At 45.4% G+C, this 18,424-nt stretch overlaps 1 protein-coding gene across 1 annotated transcript in view; it reads left to right on the top strand.

The window, feature by feature from the left end:
- LOC122942264 (ovostatin-like) overlaps nt 1-18,424 on the top strand; it is a 117,297-nt gene that overhangs the window by 31,001 nt on the left and 67,872 nt on the right. Inside the window, exons 9-11 of the mRNA XM_044299768.1 lie at nt 27-141; nt 12,957-13,072; nt 15,479-15,640. Coding sequence (XP_044155703.1) covers nt 27-141; nt 12,957-13,072; nt 15,479-15,640 — 393 coding nt within the window. The remainder of the gene's footprint in view (nt 1-26; nt 142-12,956; nt 13,073-15,478; nt 15,641-18,424) is intronic.

Below are 18,424 nucleotides of genomic sequence, written 5' to 3'. Positions count from 1 at the left end.
TTTTTGCATTATATTATGTGCTGCAGTTGGCCTCAGATGGCACCTACCAGGGGGAAATTGACCTGACCTCCATCCAGATGGATCTCTCTGGAGCCCAAACCAATCTTAATTTATCTGTAACAGTTACGGAGAATGGAACAGGTAACAGAAGGCTCTTTCACAATTTAATATTTTCTTACATTTTACATCAATTTTCTTTTATACCTTCCAGAAAATTACATTCAACAATATCATTCCTCTACACCCCACCAGGGACCTCCAGACACATGACTAGTCCATATAATGGAGTATACAGCCTACCTGTCCATAGAGAAAGTACAGGCAGTATATTGGAAGTCGTTGTAATGTTCCTATGAGCAAAAGAAATACAACAGCTACATACAACATATGGTATCCCCAACGATACATATGCCCAGTATCATAAGAGGTAGTATTAAAGGGGTATTCTGGTTGTTACAAGGTATCTTCAGGGATAACCCCAACAATCACAAGAATGGGGACCCAATACCCTTCAGAATGGAGTATCAGGTCGAGCAAAAGCACTGCCACATCGTTGATCACTACAGGAGTTCTGGTGATAGCCACGTACAGCGCTACTGTATTTTCGGAACTCCCATAGACATTGATGGAGCGGCAGTTCTCATGCCCGACTTGCTGCTCCGTTTCCATGATCAGTGGGGGTTCCAGATGATCTAATACAGTTGCAAGAAAAAGTATGTGAACCCTTTGGAATTATATTGATTTCTGCACAAATTGGTCATAAAATGTGATCTGATCTTCATCTAAGTCACAACAATAGACAATCACAGTCTGCTTAAACTAATAACACACAAAGAATTACATGTTAACATAGTAACATAGTACATAAGGCCGAAAAAAGACATTTGTCCATCCAGTTCGGCCTGTTATCCCGCAAGTTGATCCAGAGGAAGACTCCTCTCTAGTAGCTATAGCCTGTAATATTATTACACTCCAGAAATACATCCAGGCCCCTCTTGAATTCCGTTATTGTACTCACCATCACCACCTCCTCAGGCAGAGAGTTCCATAGTCTCACTGCTCTTACCGTAAAGAATCCTCTTCTATGTTTGTGTACAAACCTTCTTTCCTCCAGACGCAGAGGATGTCCCCTCGTCACAGTCACAGTCCTGGGGATAAATAGCTGATGGGAGAGATCTCTGTACTGACCCCTGATATATTTATACATATTAATTAGATCTCCCCTCAGTCGTCTTTTTTCTAAAGTGAATAACCCTAATTTTGATAATCTTTCAGGGTACTGTAGTTGCCCCATTCCAGTTATTACTTTAGATGCCCTCCTCTGGACCTTCTCCAGCTCTGCTATGTCTGCCTTGTTTACAGGAGCCCAGAACTGTACACAGTACTCCATGTGCGGTCTGACTAGCGATTTGTAAAGTGGTAGGAACTATGTTCTTATCACGGGAATCTATGCCCCTTCTGATGCAACCCATTATCTTGTTGGCCTTGGCAGCAGCTGCCTGACACTGGTTTTTGCAGCTTAGTTTGCTGTTTATTAAAATTCCTAGATCCTTTTCCATGTCAGTGTTACCGAGTGTTTTACCATTTAGTATGTACGGTTGACTTGCATTTTTCCTTCCCATGTGCATAACTTTACATTTATCAGTGTTAAACCCCATCTGCCACTTATCTGCCCAAGCCTCCAGTCTATCCAGATCCCTCTGTAGTAGTATACTGTCCTCATCAGTGTAAATTACTTTACACAGTTTAGTGTCATCTGCGAAAATTGACTACTTTACTGTGCAAGCCTTCTACAAGATCATTAATAAATATATTGAAGAGAATAGGGCCCAATACTGACCCCTGAGGTACCCCACTAGTGACAGTGACCCAATCTGAGTGTGTACCGTTAATAACCACCCTCTGTTTTCTATCACTGAGCCAGTTACTTACCCACATACAGATGTTTTCTCCCAGTCCGAGCATTCTCATTTTATATACTAACCTTTTATGTGGTACAGTGTCAAATGCTTTGGAGAAATCCAGATATACGACATCCATTGATTCGCCGCTGTCAAGTCTAGAACTTACCTCCTCATAGAAACTGATTAAATTAGTCTGACATGACCGATCCCTCACGAAGCCATGCTGATATGGCGTTATTTGCTTATTTCTGTTGAGATGCTCTAATATAGCATCTCTCAGAAAACCTTCAAACAGTTTACCCACAACAGATGTTAAACTTACCGGCCTATAGTTTCCAGGCTCTGTTTTTGGCCCCTTTTTGAATATTGGCACCACATATGCCATGCGCCAATCCTGTGGGACATTCCCTGTCAGTATAGAGTCTGCAAATATCAGAAATAAGGGTCTGGCTATGACATTACTTAATTCCTTTAGGATACGGGGGTGTATGTCATCCGGTCCTGGCGATTTGTCTATTTTAATCTTTTTAAGTCGCTGATGTACTTCTTCCTGGGTCAGACAGGACACTTTTAATGGGGAATTTATTTTTGCATTCTGCATGTCATCTGACAATTTATTTTCCTCAGTGAATACATTGGAGAAAAAAATATTTAACAGCTTTGCTTTCTCCTCATCGCTCTCTGCGACTTCCCCCTCATTACTCTTTAGAGGGCCGACACCTTCAGATTTATACTTTTTAACATTTATATAATTGAAGAACATTTTAGGGTTAGTTTTACTCTCTTTGGCAATTAATCTCTCGGTCTCTAGTTTGGCCGCTTTTATTTGTTTTTTACATGTTCTATTTTTTTCCTTATAGTTTTTCAGTGCTTCCGTGCTCCCCTCCTGTTTCAGTGAATGATATGCTTTCTTTTTGTCATTTATTGCTTTCTTTACAGTTCTATTTATCCACATTGGTTTCTTTTTGTTCCTTAACCTTTTATTACCATACGGTATGTACCTCTCACAATGAGATTTTAGGATGTTTTTAAAGATATCCCATTTTGTGGCTGTATTTTTATTTTTGAGGACTTTGTCCCAGTTAGTTTGGCCTATGGCCTCTCTTAGTTGGCTAAATTTAGCTTTTTTGAAGTTTGGTATTTTTGTTCCTCCCTGTAGAAACGCTCTTTTGAATGATAATTGGAAGGTTATAACTTTGTGGTCACTATTTCCCAGGTGTCCCCCAACCTGCACATCTGTTGTTCTGTCCGGCCTATTGGTTAATACTAAGTCCAGTATGGCCGTCCCTCTAGTCGGGTCCTGAACCAGTTGGGAGAGGTAATTGTCTTTGGTTATTGCCAAGAACCTGTTTCCTTTATGAGATATACAAGTTTCAGTTTCCCAGTCTATATCTGGGTAGTTGAAGTCCCCCATAATAACCACCTCATTATGATTTGCCGCCTCGTCTATCTCGTTTAGTAATAGATTTTCTGTGGACTCTGGTATATTAGGTGGTTTATAGTAAACTCCTATTAGTAATTTATTGTTGTTTTTAGCTCCATGTATCTCTACCCACAGTGACTCCACATGTTCATGTCCCTCACTTATATCTTCGCGGAGTGTGGGCTTTAGACCGGACTTTACATAAAGGCAGACCCCTCCCCCTCTCCGGTTTTGACGATCCTTTCTAAACAGACTGTAACCTTGTACATTAACCGCCCAGTCATAGCTATCATCCAGCCATGTCTCAGTTATTCCCACTATGTCATAGTTCTCCTCACACATCACTAATTCCAGTTCACCAGTTTTATTAGTCAGACTTCTGGCATTAGTATACATACATTTGAGAGGTTTATGTATATTTTTTACCCTACACCTTTCCTTCTGAACTGTTCTAGTCCCTCCTTCCATTCCTCCCCCAGTCCCATTACCTTGCCCCCGGTCTCTATCTGCGCTATCTTCCCGTCCTATAACGTAATTACCCTCCCCCCCAGTCCCTAGTTTAAACACTCCTCCAACCTTCTAGCCATCTTTCTCCCCAGCACAGCTGCCCCTTCCCCATTGAGGTGCAGCCCGTCCCTACGATAGAGCCTGTAGCCGATAGAAAAATCGGCCCAGTTCTCCAGGAACCCAAACCCCTCCTTCCTACACCAGTTCTTGAGCCACTTATTAATCTCCATAATCTCCCGTTGCCTTTCTTGTGTGGCTCGTGGTACAGGCAGTATTTCGGAAAATACTACCTTTGAGGTCCTTGCCCTCAGCTTTTGACCTAAATCCCTGAAATCATTTTTAAGGACTCTCCACCTACCTCTAACTTTGTCATTGGTTCCGATATGGACCATGACCGCTGGATCTTCTCCAGCCCCTCCCAGTAATCTGTCAACCCGTTCCGCGATGTGTCGAACTCTAGCGCCAGGAAGACAGCACACTGTTCGGCGATCACGGTCTTTGTGACAGATTTCCCTATCTGTTCCCCTAATAATGGAGTCGCCCACTACCAGCACCTGTCTGGCCTGCCCTGCTCTCCTGGTTCCCTGCTTACTGGAGCTGACATTCCCCTGACTGGCAGAGGAAGTGTCCGGCTGCAGCAGTGCCGTCCCCGGACTGACATCCCCCTCATCTGCCAAACGTGCAAACTTGTTGGGGTGTGTCAGATCAGGGCTAGCCTCCCTGACACTCTTCCCTCTACCCCGCTTTCTTAATGTTACCCAGCTAGCTACCTCACTTTCCTCAGCCTCCTCTCTGTCACCCTCCCCCTCATCTACCCCAAAGAGTGCTTGCTCGGTGAGAAGCAAACTCTTTTGCAAATTATCAATGCCTCTCAGTGTTGCAACTTGCCCGTTTAGAGACTCGATTTGCGATTCCAAACGGGTAATTTGCTCACATCTAGAACAAAGATATGCACCCTTGAACTCCTGTTCCAGGACTGCATACATCATGCAAGATGTGCACTGGACTGCGTTGTAAATTGTGCAACACATACTAAATGGGGATTACAACAGTAAAAAAGTAAAACAGTATATGAGATTCAGACCTAGACCCTGTCTGCTGTAGCCGAAGGGCTACGCAAAACCAAGCCAACAACACACAAGGAAATTATATCCAACCTTAGTTTCCAAACTCCTTTTCTTAAACTCCTTGTTTTTTTAACTCCACTTAATAAGAAGCCCACTTAGTAGAGCAAGCCCCAGGAAGAGCAGGCTCTAGAGAGTTTTAGTGGGTTAATTTATAGCACCTGGTTGCCCAGGGCACTCCCCTTAATTAAGCAGAGAAAAAAAAAAAAAAAAAAAAGGTTTAAATGGCAGTACTAGAATACAAACACTTAGCTTTCAATGATCTCTGCTGCAATCCACACTCAGCCACCCGCAATCACTCCCACAAAACCACACACAGCACTAGAACTCCTTGTTTTTTTAACTCCACTTAATAAGAAGCCCACTTAGTAGAGCAAGCCCCAGGAAGAGCATTTAATAGCATTTAATAACTGCTTAAACCTCCTTTGGCAGCAATAAATTCAACCAAACGTTTCCTGTAGTTGCAGATCAGACGTGCACAACGGTCAGGAGTAATTCTTGACCATTCCCCTTTACAGAACTGTTTCAGTTCAGCAATATTCTTGGGATGTCTGGTGTGAATCACTTTCTTGAGGTCATGCCACAGCATCTAAATCGGGTTGAGGTCAGGACTCTGACTGGGCCACTCCAGAAGGCGTATTTTCTTCTGTTTAAGCCATTCTGTTGTTGATTTACTTCTATGCTTTGGGTCGTTGTCCTGTTGCAACACCCATCTTCTGTTGAGCTTCAGCTGGTGAACAGATGGCCTTAAGTTCTCCTGCAAAATGTCGTGATAAATCGTTAATTTCTAACGATAATTTGTTTTCCCTTAGTCCTAACAGCAGCACAGATGGGGTTAACTGCCCCTGTGGACTGGTAGGACCGGCGGAATTTTAATGAGCCCAAGAACCAATAAACGATCTTCAGCTCCCTGAAAGGGAGGAGATCACCCCCCAGCCCACCGTGTCTTTAACAAGTATAATGTAAATTAGGGAGGGATATTTGTGTGCTGCTGTTAGGACTAAGGGAAAACAAATTATCGTTAGAAATTAACGATTCCCTTACGTCCTACCAGCAGCACAGATGGGGAGATAGCAAGATAAAACCCCTAGGGAGGGTCCTCATGCCTGGCAGAAGTAAGAACTGTCTGCCCGAAAGCCGAAAACTCTGCCATCCTAGCATCTATCCTATAATGGGAGATGAAGGTTGACTCAGAGCTCCAGGAGGCCGCCTTACAGATCAACTCTAAGGGGAGAAGGCTTCTTTCCGCAACCGAGGTGGAGACCGCCCTAGTAGAGTGGGCTCTCACAAACTCGGGAGGATCTAAGGTTTGGGAGACAAAAGCTTCCTTAATGGCCTCCTTGATCCAGCGACTAATGGTGGCCTTAGACGCTTTACGGCCTTTAGACTTACCGGCAAACAGGATAAGGAGATTCTCATCTATCCTGAACTCTCTGGATCTATCCACATAGATCTGGAGGCATCTAGAAATATCCAGCGGATCTCTAGCTGGAGTATCAGAGGAGGAGGCTGTAAACAAAACTGGTAAGGAGATTACCTGGTTGATATTCTGAAAAGTAGGCACCTTAGGTCTGAAGTATGGTAGAAACTTCAGGAGTACTCTGTCCTGTAAGAAAATAATATATGGATGAATTGCAGAGAAAGCCTGCAATTCAGAAACTCTTTTGGCTGAGGCTATAGCCAGAAGAAAAACCATCTTTAAAGTCAAATATTTGAAATCAACCTCCTCCAAAGGCTCGAAGGGGGAAGATGCTAGACCCCTGAGCACTACTGAAAGATCCCACTGGGGAATGGGTTTCAGTATAGTAGGCTTTAGTCTTTCCGCCCCTTTCAGGAAGCGTTTGATGAGTGGATCCCGAGAGTATGGCCTGTTGAGACAGGCCGAGATGGCACACATTTGTACCTTCAAGGTAGCTGGAGATAGGCCTCTATCTAATCCGTCCTGAAGGAAATGTAGTATCGCAGGAAGGGGCGGATCTGCAGACGCCACCTGTTTGGAATCACACCATGCCACGAAGATTCTCATGATCCTGGAGTAGGCCTTGTTTGTAGACTCTGCTCGGGAATGCGACAAAGTTCTCAGGACCGACTCGGAAAGCCCTTCTATGTTGGGAAGGGACTGATCAACCTCCAGGCTGTCAGGTTGAACCTGTGCAGATCTGGGCAGAGGTGAGTGTCCCACGACACCAGGGTCTGCTCCGGGGGGAGTCTCCAGTATTGTCCCCGACTCATCTGAATGAGCTGGGTAAACCAGGATCTTTTGGGCCAAAACGGTATGATGGCTATTACCGAGGCCTGATCCTGACGGATTTTCATCAATACCCTCGGTATCATGGAAAAGGGAGGGAAGATGTAAGCCAGCCTGAACCTCCACGGTATCGACAGAGCATCTATCGCCAGGGGGTTGTCTTCCCGATACAGGGAACAGAACCTCAGCACCTTGGCGTTGAACCTGGTTGCCATGAGATCCACCTCTGGCATACCCCAACTGTGAACTAGCTGCCTGAAGACCTCCGGATGCAGAGACCACTCCATGGTCGGTAATCCTCGACTTAAGCGGTCTGCTATCATATTGAGGGAACCTCGGATATGAACGGCAGATAGATGGGAAAGGTTCAGCTCTGCCCACCGAAGAATCACCCCGATCTCTGATAGAAGGGGTAATGACCTTGTGCCTCCCTGCTTGTTTATATAGAGAACCGCAGTCATATTGTCTGACTGGACTTTCACCGCTTTGCCCCGAATCTGAGGGGCGAAGTGAAGGAGGGCTAGCCGGATAGCTCGCATTTCGCGATGATTGGAAGAAAGATGCCGCTCCAAGGGGGACCAAGATCCCTGCACTTGGGATCCGTCCAGGTGAGCGCCCCAGCCTACAAGGGACGCGTCTGTAGTCAATATGACCCAAACTGGTTGGGTCATAGACTTCCCTGCTGGCAGTCGAAACCACCATCTGAGGGAATTCCGGGTTTGACCGGACAGGGAGCACAGGGAATCTAGCCCCGCAGGGCTGCCGTTCCATAAGTGTAAGACCTCCGACTGAAGAGGACGGAGGTGCCATAGCGCCCAAGGGACTGCGTCCGCAGCCGCTGACATGAGCCCCACCATCCTCATGAGAGTCCGAATAGAGACTCGACGAGGGACATGAAGGACCTTTGCCAGGTCCTGAATCCGCGCTTTCCTTTCTTGAGTCAACCGGAGGGACATCTCCACAGAGTCGACCACGAATCCTAAATATTGGATTGAAGATGATGGGCTCACATTCGACTTCTGCCAGTTGATGATCCAGCCTAGGCGGAGAAGAAAGGAGATTGCGATCTGAAGATGGTGGGTAAGGATCGGAACTGAAGAGGCTATGAAGAGCCAATCGTCCAGATAAGGAATGATAGTCAGCCCTTGGAGTCTCAATGCTGCCACCACCGATACCACCACCTTGGTGAAGATCAGGGGGGCAGAAGAGATTCCAAAGGGGAGCGCGGTGAACTGAAAGTGCCTGCGAACCCCTGAAATCTGGACCGCGATCCTGAGAAATTTCCGAAAGGCGGAATGGATCGGGATGTGAAGGTAAGCATCTTTGAGGTCCAGAGTAGCCATGACATCCCCGAGGTTGAGGATATGGGTGACTGACCTTATGGTTTCCATACGAAACCTTGTTTTCCTTATAAATCGATTGAGAATCTCAAATCGATGATAATCCGGAGGTCTCCCGTCTTCTTGGGAACCAGGAACACTGGTGAATAAATGCCTAGGCCTCTCTCCCCTGCCGGCACCTCCTCTAGGGCTCCCTTGGAGATATAGTCCTGGATGTAAGATTCCAGGACCACTTGTTTGGCCGGCCCGAAGTTTCGTGTAGCGACGAATCTCTCTGGTGGGAGAGAGAGAAAGTCTACCCGGTACCCGACGGAGACCAAGTTCAGAACCCAAGGGTCTGCGATCAACTGACTCCAGGAGTCTTTGAAAAAGGAGAGACGGCCCCCCACGGGTATTTGGGGGAGTGGTATGGGAAAGTCTAGAGGAGACACTGCAGGGGCAGCAGGGCTTATCCAAGAGCCTCGAGGAGGCCCATAGTCAGGAGGGTTTTGCCTCCTTGGCGGGTTTACGGGAGCGCCTCGAATACTTACGAGACGGTCCCCCCCAATCTCTGCGCCTAGATTGCTGCCCCGGGCGTACTTCGCGCCTCTTTCCCTGCCTGGGGCGTCCCCGAAAGGGCTGCTGGGGGAGGCTCTTCCCCTTTTTGTCGGAGAGCCCCTCCATTATCTTGTCCAATTCGGACCCAAACAGCCTGTTTGGTTCAAAGGGGAGCCCACAGAGGTTGAATTTGGACGCGTTGTCCGCGATCCAGGGTTTCAGCCAAAGTGGTCTGCGGGCAGCCGAAACTAAGGCCATAGTTTTTGCGGCCAGCTTCAGCTGCATCTGGGTGGAGTCGACTAGGAAGTCCATAGCCAGATTGGCTGATTTGAAGGCTGCCAGGATATCATCCCTGGATACGCTCTGGTCCACGTCTGTTTGGATCTGATTGAGCCTAGAGCGTAAATAGGTGGCCACTTCAGTGGCCGCGATTGAAGTTGACGCGGAGGCAGCGGCCGCCGCATAACTCCTCCTAAGGGTGCACTCTGCCCTCCGATCAAGAGGGTCCTGCAGACTAGACCCATCGTCTGCAGGGACTAGAGTGCGCCGGGACAACTTGGCTATCGCCATGTCCACCTTGGGAACGGAACCCCACGATTCCACCAAGGGTTTAGCCATCGGGTACATCAGTTTAAACTTTCTGGTGAGAACTGGGCCTTTCTCAGGTTTGCGCCATTCTGTGCGCATCACAGAGAGAAGGGTCTCATCCGCTCGGAAGACACGCTGTGTCCGTACGGCGGGATCGGAGGACTCCCCAATGTCAACATCCTGGTCCCCCGACCTGATGGACTTAAGTAACTTCTGCGTCTTTTCTGGAGGGAAAAAGCAAGAAGTATTCTCTTCTTCCTCAGAAGAAGACCCCACCGACCAGGGGGTAGGTCTTTCGACTGGTGCGACTGGAGCGACCACATCCATGGGAGTCTGAGAGGGTGTTGGTAACCTCTCATTGAGTAACTGCACCACTCCCTTAATGGAATCATCCACGTAAGTCTTCGTCCACTGAAACATCTCCTGCATCGTGGGTTCTGTGGATGTTGTGCGACAACTCTCACACCTAGAATAGGGACAGCCGTCGTCTAGGGGCGTGTTGCAATCAAAACACGCCAAATGCTTCCTCTTGGCCCCAGACTTTCGCTGATCCGGATCCCTGGGGGAAGCCATAGTCTGTAATTGGAAAGAAAAGACAGGTCATAACACCTAAAAAATTAGAGGTGAAGAAACAAGACCTTAAGGGGGCCCACCAGCACTAGAAGAAAAATAGAGCTGCAGCAGAGGAACACACAAACCCACGTCAAGCAATACTACTAAGGATATCACAAGGCGCAGGGAACTCTGGAGCTAGCTTGTCAAAGCGATGCAACCAGAGCACTGAATGACAGGCTCTGGGCGCTTAAAAGGAGAAAGCCCCGCCCCCTGGGCGGGTCCCAGATCGGAAATAGCCCAGATATATAAGAGAGCCAAATACTGGCTCAGCCTGCTTGTAGATAGCTCCCCTGGGTCATCCCGGATCCCAGGATGAATATAGGGGAGCACTTTAATCAGGGAGGTGAGGATAAACCCTCAGATCGCGTCTGCGAAGAAACCGGAAGTGACGTAGCGCACAAAGTGCGCGTCACTTCCGGAAGATGGCGGCGCCCATAACGCCGCATGCATGCGGCGATGGGAGGAACGGAGACCTCAGAAAAGACTGAAAGGAGAGGGGAGGGGGACACCCCACTCCCCGACGGTCCCAGGTACAAAAAAAATCGCCGCAATCAGCCTAAAATAAAGGCAAGAAAGAGAGCTAGAAAGAAAAAACGGGGCGATCCTATACTTAGAGGAAAGGAGCCCCTGACACTCTCAGCTCCCTGAAAGGGAGCGATACGCCAGTCCAACCTGTCCAAAGGACAGAAAAAAACACGGTGGGCTGGGGGGTGATCTCCTCCCTTTCAGGGAGCTGAAGATCGTTTATTGGTTCTTGGGCTCATTAAAATTCCGCCGGTCCTACCAGTCCACAGGGGCAGTTAACCCCATCTGTGCTGCTGGTAGGACGTAAGGGAACTTGGCAATTCATTTTTCCTTTGATGATAGCAATCCGTCCAGGCCCTGACTCAGCAAAGCAGCCCCAAACCATGATGCCCCCACCACCATACTTCACAGTTGGGATGAGGTTTTGATGTCGGTGTGCTGTGCCTCTTTTTCTACACACATAGTGTTATGTGTTTCTTCCAAACAACTCAACTTTAGTTTCATCTGCCCACAGAATATTTTGCCAGGTGCTCTTGTAAAAACTGTAAATGTGCAGGAATGTTTTTTTTTGGACAGCAGTGGCTTCCTCTGTGGTATCCTCCAATAAAATCCATTCTTGTTTAGTGTTTTACATATTGTAGATTCGCTAACAGGGATGTTAGCATATGCCAGAGACTTTTGTAAGTCTTTAGCTGACACTCTAGGATTCTTCTTCACCTCATTGAGCAGTCTGCGCTGTGCTCTTGCAGTCATCTTTACAGGACGGCCACTCCTAGGGAGAGTAGCAGCAGTGCTGAACTTTCTCCATTTATAGACAATTTGTCTTACCGTGGACTGATGAACAGCAAGGCTTTTGGAGATACTTTTATAACCCTTTCCAGCTTTATGCAAGTCAACAATTCTTAATCGTAGGTCTTCTGAGAGCTCTTTTGTGCGAGGCATCATTTACATCATGCAATGCTTCTTGTGAAAAGCAAACCTAGAACTGGTGTGTGTTTTTTATAGGGCAGGGCAGCTGTAACCAACACCTCCAATCTCATCTCACTGATTGGACTCCAGTTGGCTGACACCTCACTCCAATTAGCTCTTGGAGATGTCATTAGTCTAGGGGTTCACATACTTTTTCCACCTACACTCTGAGTGTTTACACGGTGTGTTCAATAAAAACATGGTAACACTTATCCTTTGTGTGTTATTAGTTTTTAAGCAGACTGTGATTGTCTATTGTTGTGACTTAGATGAAGATCAGATCACATTTTATGACCAATTTGTGTAGAAATCCATATCATTCCAAAGGGTTCACATACTATTTCTTGCAACTGTAGTTATCCCCTATGCTGTGGATAGGGGATAATGTGTAACAACAAAAAGACCCCTTTAAGCCACGTAGCACCCCTCGGACACTCACTGTCTCCATAACCACAATTAAAGGCTACAGACACCTTTGAATATTTTTTCCCCCCACTATTGCATTGTACTGATTTAGGGCTAAAAAGCATTTTCCAATTGGTCTTTATTAAAAATTGTCCACCATTTGTCTTTTACAGCCTTCAAATTTCCACTGATTCTGCAGACTGTCCCCTTGTCACAGAAATCTCACCCTTATCTCTACTTCCCTGACAGCTCATAATCACTCATTTAAGCTGAATTCTTATCAATTTGATAACAATTCAGCTTAAAGGAGGAGTCCCTTCACAATCAGCTTTAATTTCTAGGTAAACCTGGCAGTAAGGGTTCATTTTTCCCTGCAGTTTTATACAGTGTCCAAACGATGTATGACAACAGTGTCCCCTGTTCAGAATCATGAGGAACTGTATGTGTGAATGCAAACATCCGGACTATCTGTCCTGAACTTTACCCAGACGTTTTCTCTCTAGAGTCCTAGTACTAAATCCAGGTTTTGTCCGAGTGAGCGCATGTGTGAGAACGGCAGCAAATGTTCCAAAAAAATCACAGTGGCCGTATTGAAGTACCCGCCCTATATCTAGTCAAGCGGAACATTTCCTCTGTAATGCAAACCTGACTGACATGGAACTGATAGCTACTGTGTGAAAGACAATCTCCGATAAATCTCCGGACCTGATATTCCTGAAATTTTCCAGAGTTTAGGTGTGAAAACAGCTTTAATCTTATTTTCTTTTGCAGGGATCCAAGTCACAAAGACTCAGTATCTGTGGGTGACCAGCCAACTTGCCAGCATCAGTTTCAATTATGAGCATATGAACCAGTTTTATAAAAGAGGGCTCCCATATTCTGTCATGGTAAATGTCCACTATTTTAGAATTTTCATAAACAAGAGAATATGTCTAACATGCTGAATGGGTATAATGGTACTCTACATATTCTGCATGGGTACTGTATATTGGTACTGTACATATTCTGCATGCATACTGTGTATTGGTACAATACATGTACTGTATTTTGGTATTACAGACGTGGACAAAATTGTTGGTACCCTTTGGTCAATGAAAGAAAAAGTCACAATGGTCACAGAAATAACTTTAATCTGACAAAAGTAATAATAAATTAAAATTCTATAAATGTTAACCAATGAAAGTCAGACATTGTTTTTCAACCATGCTTCAACAGAATTATGTAAAAAAATAAACTCATGAAACAGGCATGGACAAAAATGATGGTACCCCTAGAAAACACAGAACATAATGTGACCAAAGGGACATGTTAATTCAAGGTGTGTCCACTAATTAGCATCACAGGTGTCTACAACCTTGTAATCAGCCATTGGGCCTATATATATGGCTCCAGGTAATCACTGTGTTGTTTGGTGATATGGTGTGTACCACACTCGACATGGACCAGAGGAAGCAAAGGAAAGAGCTGTCTCAAGAGATCAGAAAGAAAATTATAGACAAGCATGTTAAAGGTAAAGGCTATAAGACCATCTCCAAGCAACTAGATGTTCCTGTGAGTACAGTTGCACATATTATTCATAAGTTTAAGATCCATGGGACTGTAGCCAACCTCCCTGGACGTGGCCGCAGGAGGAAAATTGATGACAAATCTAAGAGACGGATAATCCGAATGGTAACAAAAGAGCCTAGAAAGACTTCTAAAGAGATTCAAGGTGAACTTCATGCTCAAGGAACATCAGTGTCAGATCGCACCATCCGTCGTTGTTTGAGCCAAAGTGGACTACATGGGAGACGACCAAGGAGGACACCATTGTTGAAAACGAATCATAAAAAAGCAAGACTGGAATATGCCAAACTACATGTTGACAAGCCACAAAGCTTCTGGGAGAATGTCCTGTGGACAGATGAGACAAAAATCGAAGTTTTTGCCAAGGCACATCAGCTGTATGTTCACAGACGAAAAAATGAAGCATATCAAGAAAAGAACACTGTCCCTACTGTGAAACATGGAGGAGGCTCTGTTATGTTCTGGGGCTGCTTTGCTGCGTCTGGCACAGGGTGTCTTGAATCTGTGCAGAGTACAATGAAATCTCAAGACTATCAAGGAATTCTAGAGAGAAATGTACTAGCCAGTGTCAGAAAGCTTGGTCTCAGTCGCAGGTCATGGGTCTTGCAACAGGACAATGACCCAAAACACACCGCTAAAAACACCCAAGAATGGCTAAGAGGAAAAAATTGGACTATTCTAAAGTGGCCTTCTATGAGCCCTGACCTCAATCCTATTGAGCATCTTTGGAAGGAGCTGAAACATGCAGTCTGGAAAAGGCACCCTTCAAACCGGACACAACTGGAGCAGTTTGCTCATGAGGAGTGGGCCAAAATACCTGCTGAGAGGTGCAGATGTCTCATTGACAGTTACAGGAAGCGTTTGATTGCAGTGATTGCCTCAAAAGGTTGCGCAACAAAATATTAAGTTAGGGGTACCATCATTTTTGTCCATGCCTGTTTCATGAGTTTATTTTTTTACATAATTCTGTTGAAGCATGGTTGAAAAACAATGTCTGACTTTCATTGGTTAACATTTATAGAATTTTAATTTATTATTACTTTTGTCAGATTAAAGTTATTTCTGTGACCATTGTGACTTTTTCTTTCATTGACCAAAGGGTACCAACAATTTTGTCCACGTCTGTATATATATGTATGTTCTGTATAATGGTACTGTACATGAACTGTATTTTGGTATTGTATGTATGCTTTATGGATACTGTATAATGGTACTATACATGTCCTGTATATTGGTACTGTATGTATTCTATATAGGTATTGTATAATGGTACTGTATATTGGTATTATATGTATGCTGTATATGTACTGTATATTGGTACTATACATGTACTGTATATTGATATTATTTGTATGGGTTCTGTATAATGATACTGTAAATTTACTGTATATTGGTGCTGAATGTGTACTGTATAGTGGTACCGTACATGTCCTCTATATTGGTGCTATATGTATGCTGTTTGGATATTATATAATGGTACTTTGCATATACTATATATTGTTACTGTATGGGTACTGTACATGTACTGTATGTATGCTGTATGGGTACTGTATAACGATACTGCATGTATGCTGTATGAGCACTGTATATTGGTACTATATATGTACTGTATGAATGCTGTATGGGTACTGCATATTGGTACTGTATGTATACAGGATGTGGTAGACTTTTTATTTTGGCTATCACAATTTACATTTTGTGTGTCTTATAATATTTTTGATTTTCAGGTTTTACTTACGGATGAGAAGGGCCTCCCGATAGCAGGTGAAGAGGTGCAGCTCAATATTGATGGTGTTTGGGGCACTCAGACTGTAATAACTGGCTTGGACGGATCAGCAAGATACGAGATAGACACCTCTAACTTCCTAGAACCCAACTTTACAATCAAGGTATGTATTATATATCAAATTTTGTGAATACAAAGGAACTCCAGGTTAAAAGCCGTGAATAAAGCCCAAAACATAAATTGACATGCTGTGTACTGAAACCCCGTAGCACAAGTCACATCACGTTGAGGGTTTTCCCTGCAGCGTGCGGATGAGACTTATGAAATCTCTTCCACTTCGTTGCTACTATAAATATTGTGCGCACTCAGTTTCAGTGCAGAAAATCTACAGCATTCATGCCATATGTAGCTGTACCCTAAAGGGGTTGTCCCACTTCGAATATTCACTCTCTAAAGCAAGACAGGTATCATGTTGAACCTCACCGACCAAGAGTTGGTGGTTACATCCTTGGGCACCTAGAGAGCTTGGTCTACATTGCAGTCGAGCGCAGCTTGTGACAAACAGGTGAAGTATTACATTATCATATGTATTATTTCACATGCATGATTTTACGACTCTTAGACGTTACAGAAAACTACAAACGGGACATGGCAATCATGTAGTACCACATTCAGCCTGTAGGAATTCTGCTGACTAACCTGAGGTTCCTATAGCCTGATCTTTTACGGGATTGGAGCTCCAACCTTTGATGCTTAGGCAAGAAAACATCTTAGATGAGCACCACAGTTCTTAATCATTACAACTAGAGTTGAGCGGACACCTGGATGTTCGGGTTCGACGGGTTTGGCCGAACTTTGGAAAAAAGTTCGAGTTCGGGACCCGAACTTGACCCCGAACCGCATTGAAGTCAATGGGGCCCCGAACTTTTGAGCACTAAAATGGCTCTAAAAATGTCATGGAAAGGGCTAGAGGGCTGCAAATGTTGCGCAGTGCACACCTGATTTTGTCCCCTACTTGCTTGTGAAGGGAAGGCTTGCCTGTAAAAGTAGTGGCGGCTGGGCAAGACTTACTGTGGGACAACCACCGCCATAAGGCCTTTAAAACTATGACAGCATTTCAAAGGCCAGTAATTTAGAAATGCTGGCATTCAGGGCTAGGGATCGCGGGTGGGTAGGGGGGTACTTCCTCTTCCTCTCCAGCGTTTGGGATATGGAGAGCTGAACGCTTCCGTGGGACATTGTGGAGATGCTTGGTGACCCAGGTGTTGGTGTTGCTGGCAGATCCTCTGTTTGCGGGTTGGCAGGTGGCACTGTCACTCCAGAGGTGGATGAAGAGGCCGCGACTGCAGCAGAACAGGAAGCAGGAGGAGCCAGAGACCTTTCTTGGTTTTTGAGGTGTCTACTCCACTGCAGCTCATGCTTTGCACTTAAATGCCTGGTCATGCAGGTTGTGCTCAGGTTGAGAACGTTTATGCTCTCTTCAGGCTCTGATTGCATAGCGTGCAAACCACTCGTGTCTTGTCGTCAGCACATTGTCTGAAGAACTGCCACGCCAGGGAACTCCTTGGAGCTGGCTTTGGTGTGCTCGGTCCCTTGCTGCGGTGGGCAGTAGGAGGCGTACTGTCTAGAGGACGGCCGCTTCGGTTTTGCACCCTGCTCCCTCTTCTGCTGTGCTGGTGGCTCTGTGCGACCACCGCCTTTTCCTCCGAACTACATAGGTCACTCGCATGACCTTGATTCCATGTGGGGTCGAAGACCTCATTGTCCTCCACATCATCTTCCACCCAGTCTTCACCTTCGCCTTCCTTGTCGGTCTGCACACTTTCGAAAGCCCCAGCAGTTGCACCTGTGTTTCGTCATCATCCGAGACGTGCTGCGATGGTCCTCCCATGTACTCATCTTGAAAGATAAATGGTTGGGCATCGGTGCACTCAATCTCTTCCACTTCTGGGGCAGGGCTAGGTGGATGGCCCTGGGAAACCCTGCTAACAGAAGAGACTGCTGCATGACTTTGGGCTTAGACTGCTTGGCTGATTTGCAAGGGGGTGAGGTAAAAAACTGATGGACATCGGCTGCAGGTGCCAACTGTGGTCTTTCAGCAGGAGACTTGGGTAGGAGACAATGTGAAGGAACTGGATCCACTGTCAGCAACCCAATCTACTATCGCCTGTACTTGTTCAGGCCTCACAATTCATAGAGCAGCATTAGGCCCGACCAAATACCGCTGCACGTTTTGTCGCCTACTCGCACCTGAGAAAGGGGTTTCACTTGTGCGTGTAGCTGGCACAGATCGACCACGTCCTCTCCCTGCAACAGGAGCTCCACTAGGAGCACCACGACCTGGGCCACGTCCCTTATTTGACGCTCTCCTCGTATTTTTTAAATTTAGGATCTTGCCCTAAATGGGTGTTTAATTAATAGTAGAATAGAACGACAGTATGTAAAGGGTGTATCTCACACGGTCTGAACCAGTGTAGGCCTGAATTCAATATTTCTTTGCCCAAAATGGCTGTATTTCAAATGGCTGTATTTAAAATCCCTGAATCAAACCCCTGTATGTAGAGAGAGTATCTCACAGGGCCTGAACCAGTGTAGGCCTGAAGTCAATATTTCTTTGCCCAAAATGGTTGTATTTCAAATGGCTGTATTTCAAATCCCTGAATCAAACCCCTGTATGTAGAGGGAGTATCTCACATACAGCTTTTTGCTTACTGGGGTGAAAAAAAACCCATATGTTTCATATAGTGCACATCTAGGATTAGATGTACATAAGTGAGTGTCACATTTAGGCCACAAATACGGCTTTTTGCTTACTGGGGTTATAAAAACCCTCTGATATACTGCACATCTGGGATTAGACGTGAATAAGTGACTGTGAAATTTAGGCCACAAATACCACTGTCATATAGAGTTTGAAAAATAAAATTGAGTGCAATACCCTACATCA

The sequence above is a fragment of the Bufo gargarizans genome, chromosome 6 (genome assembly GCF_014858855.1).
Source record: "Bufo gargarizans isolate SCDJY-AF-19 chromosome 6, ASM1485885v1, whole genome shotgun sequence".
In the NCBI taxonomy this organism is placed as follows: domain Eukaryota; kingdom Metazoa; phylum Chordata; class Amphibia; order Anura; family Bufonidae; genus Bufo; species Bufo gargarizans.
The sequence above is the reverse complement of the archived record's forward strand: the minus strand, read 5'-3'. Positions and strand labels throughout refer to the sequence as shown.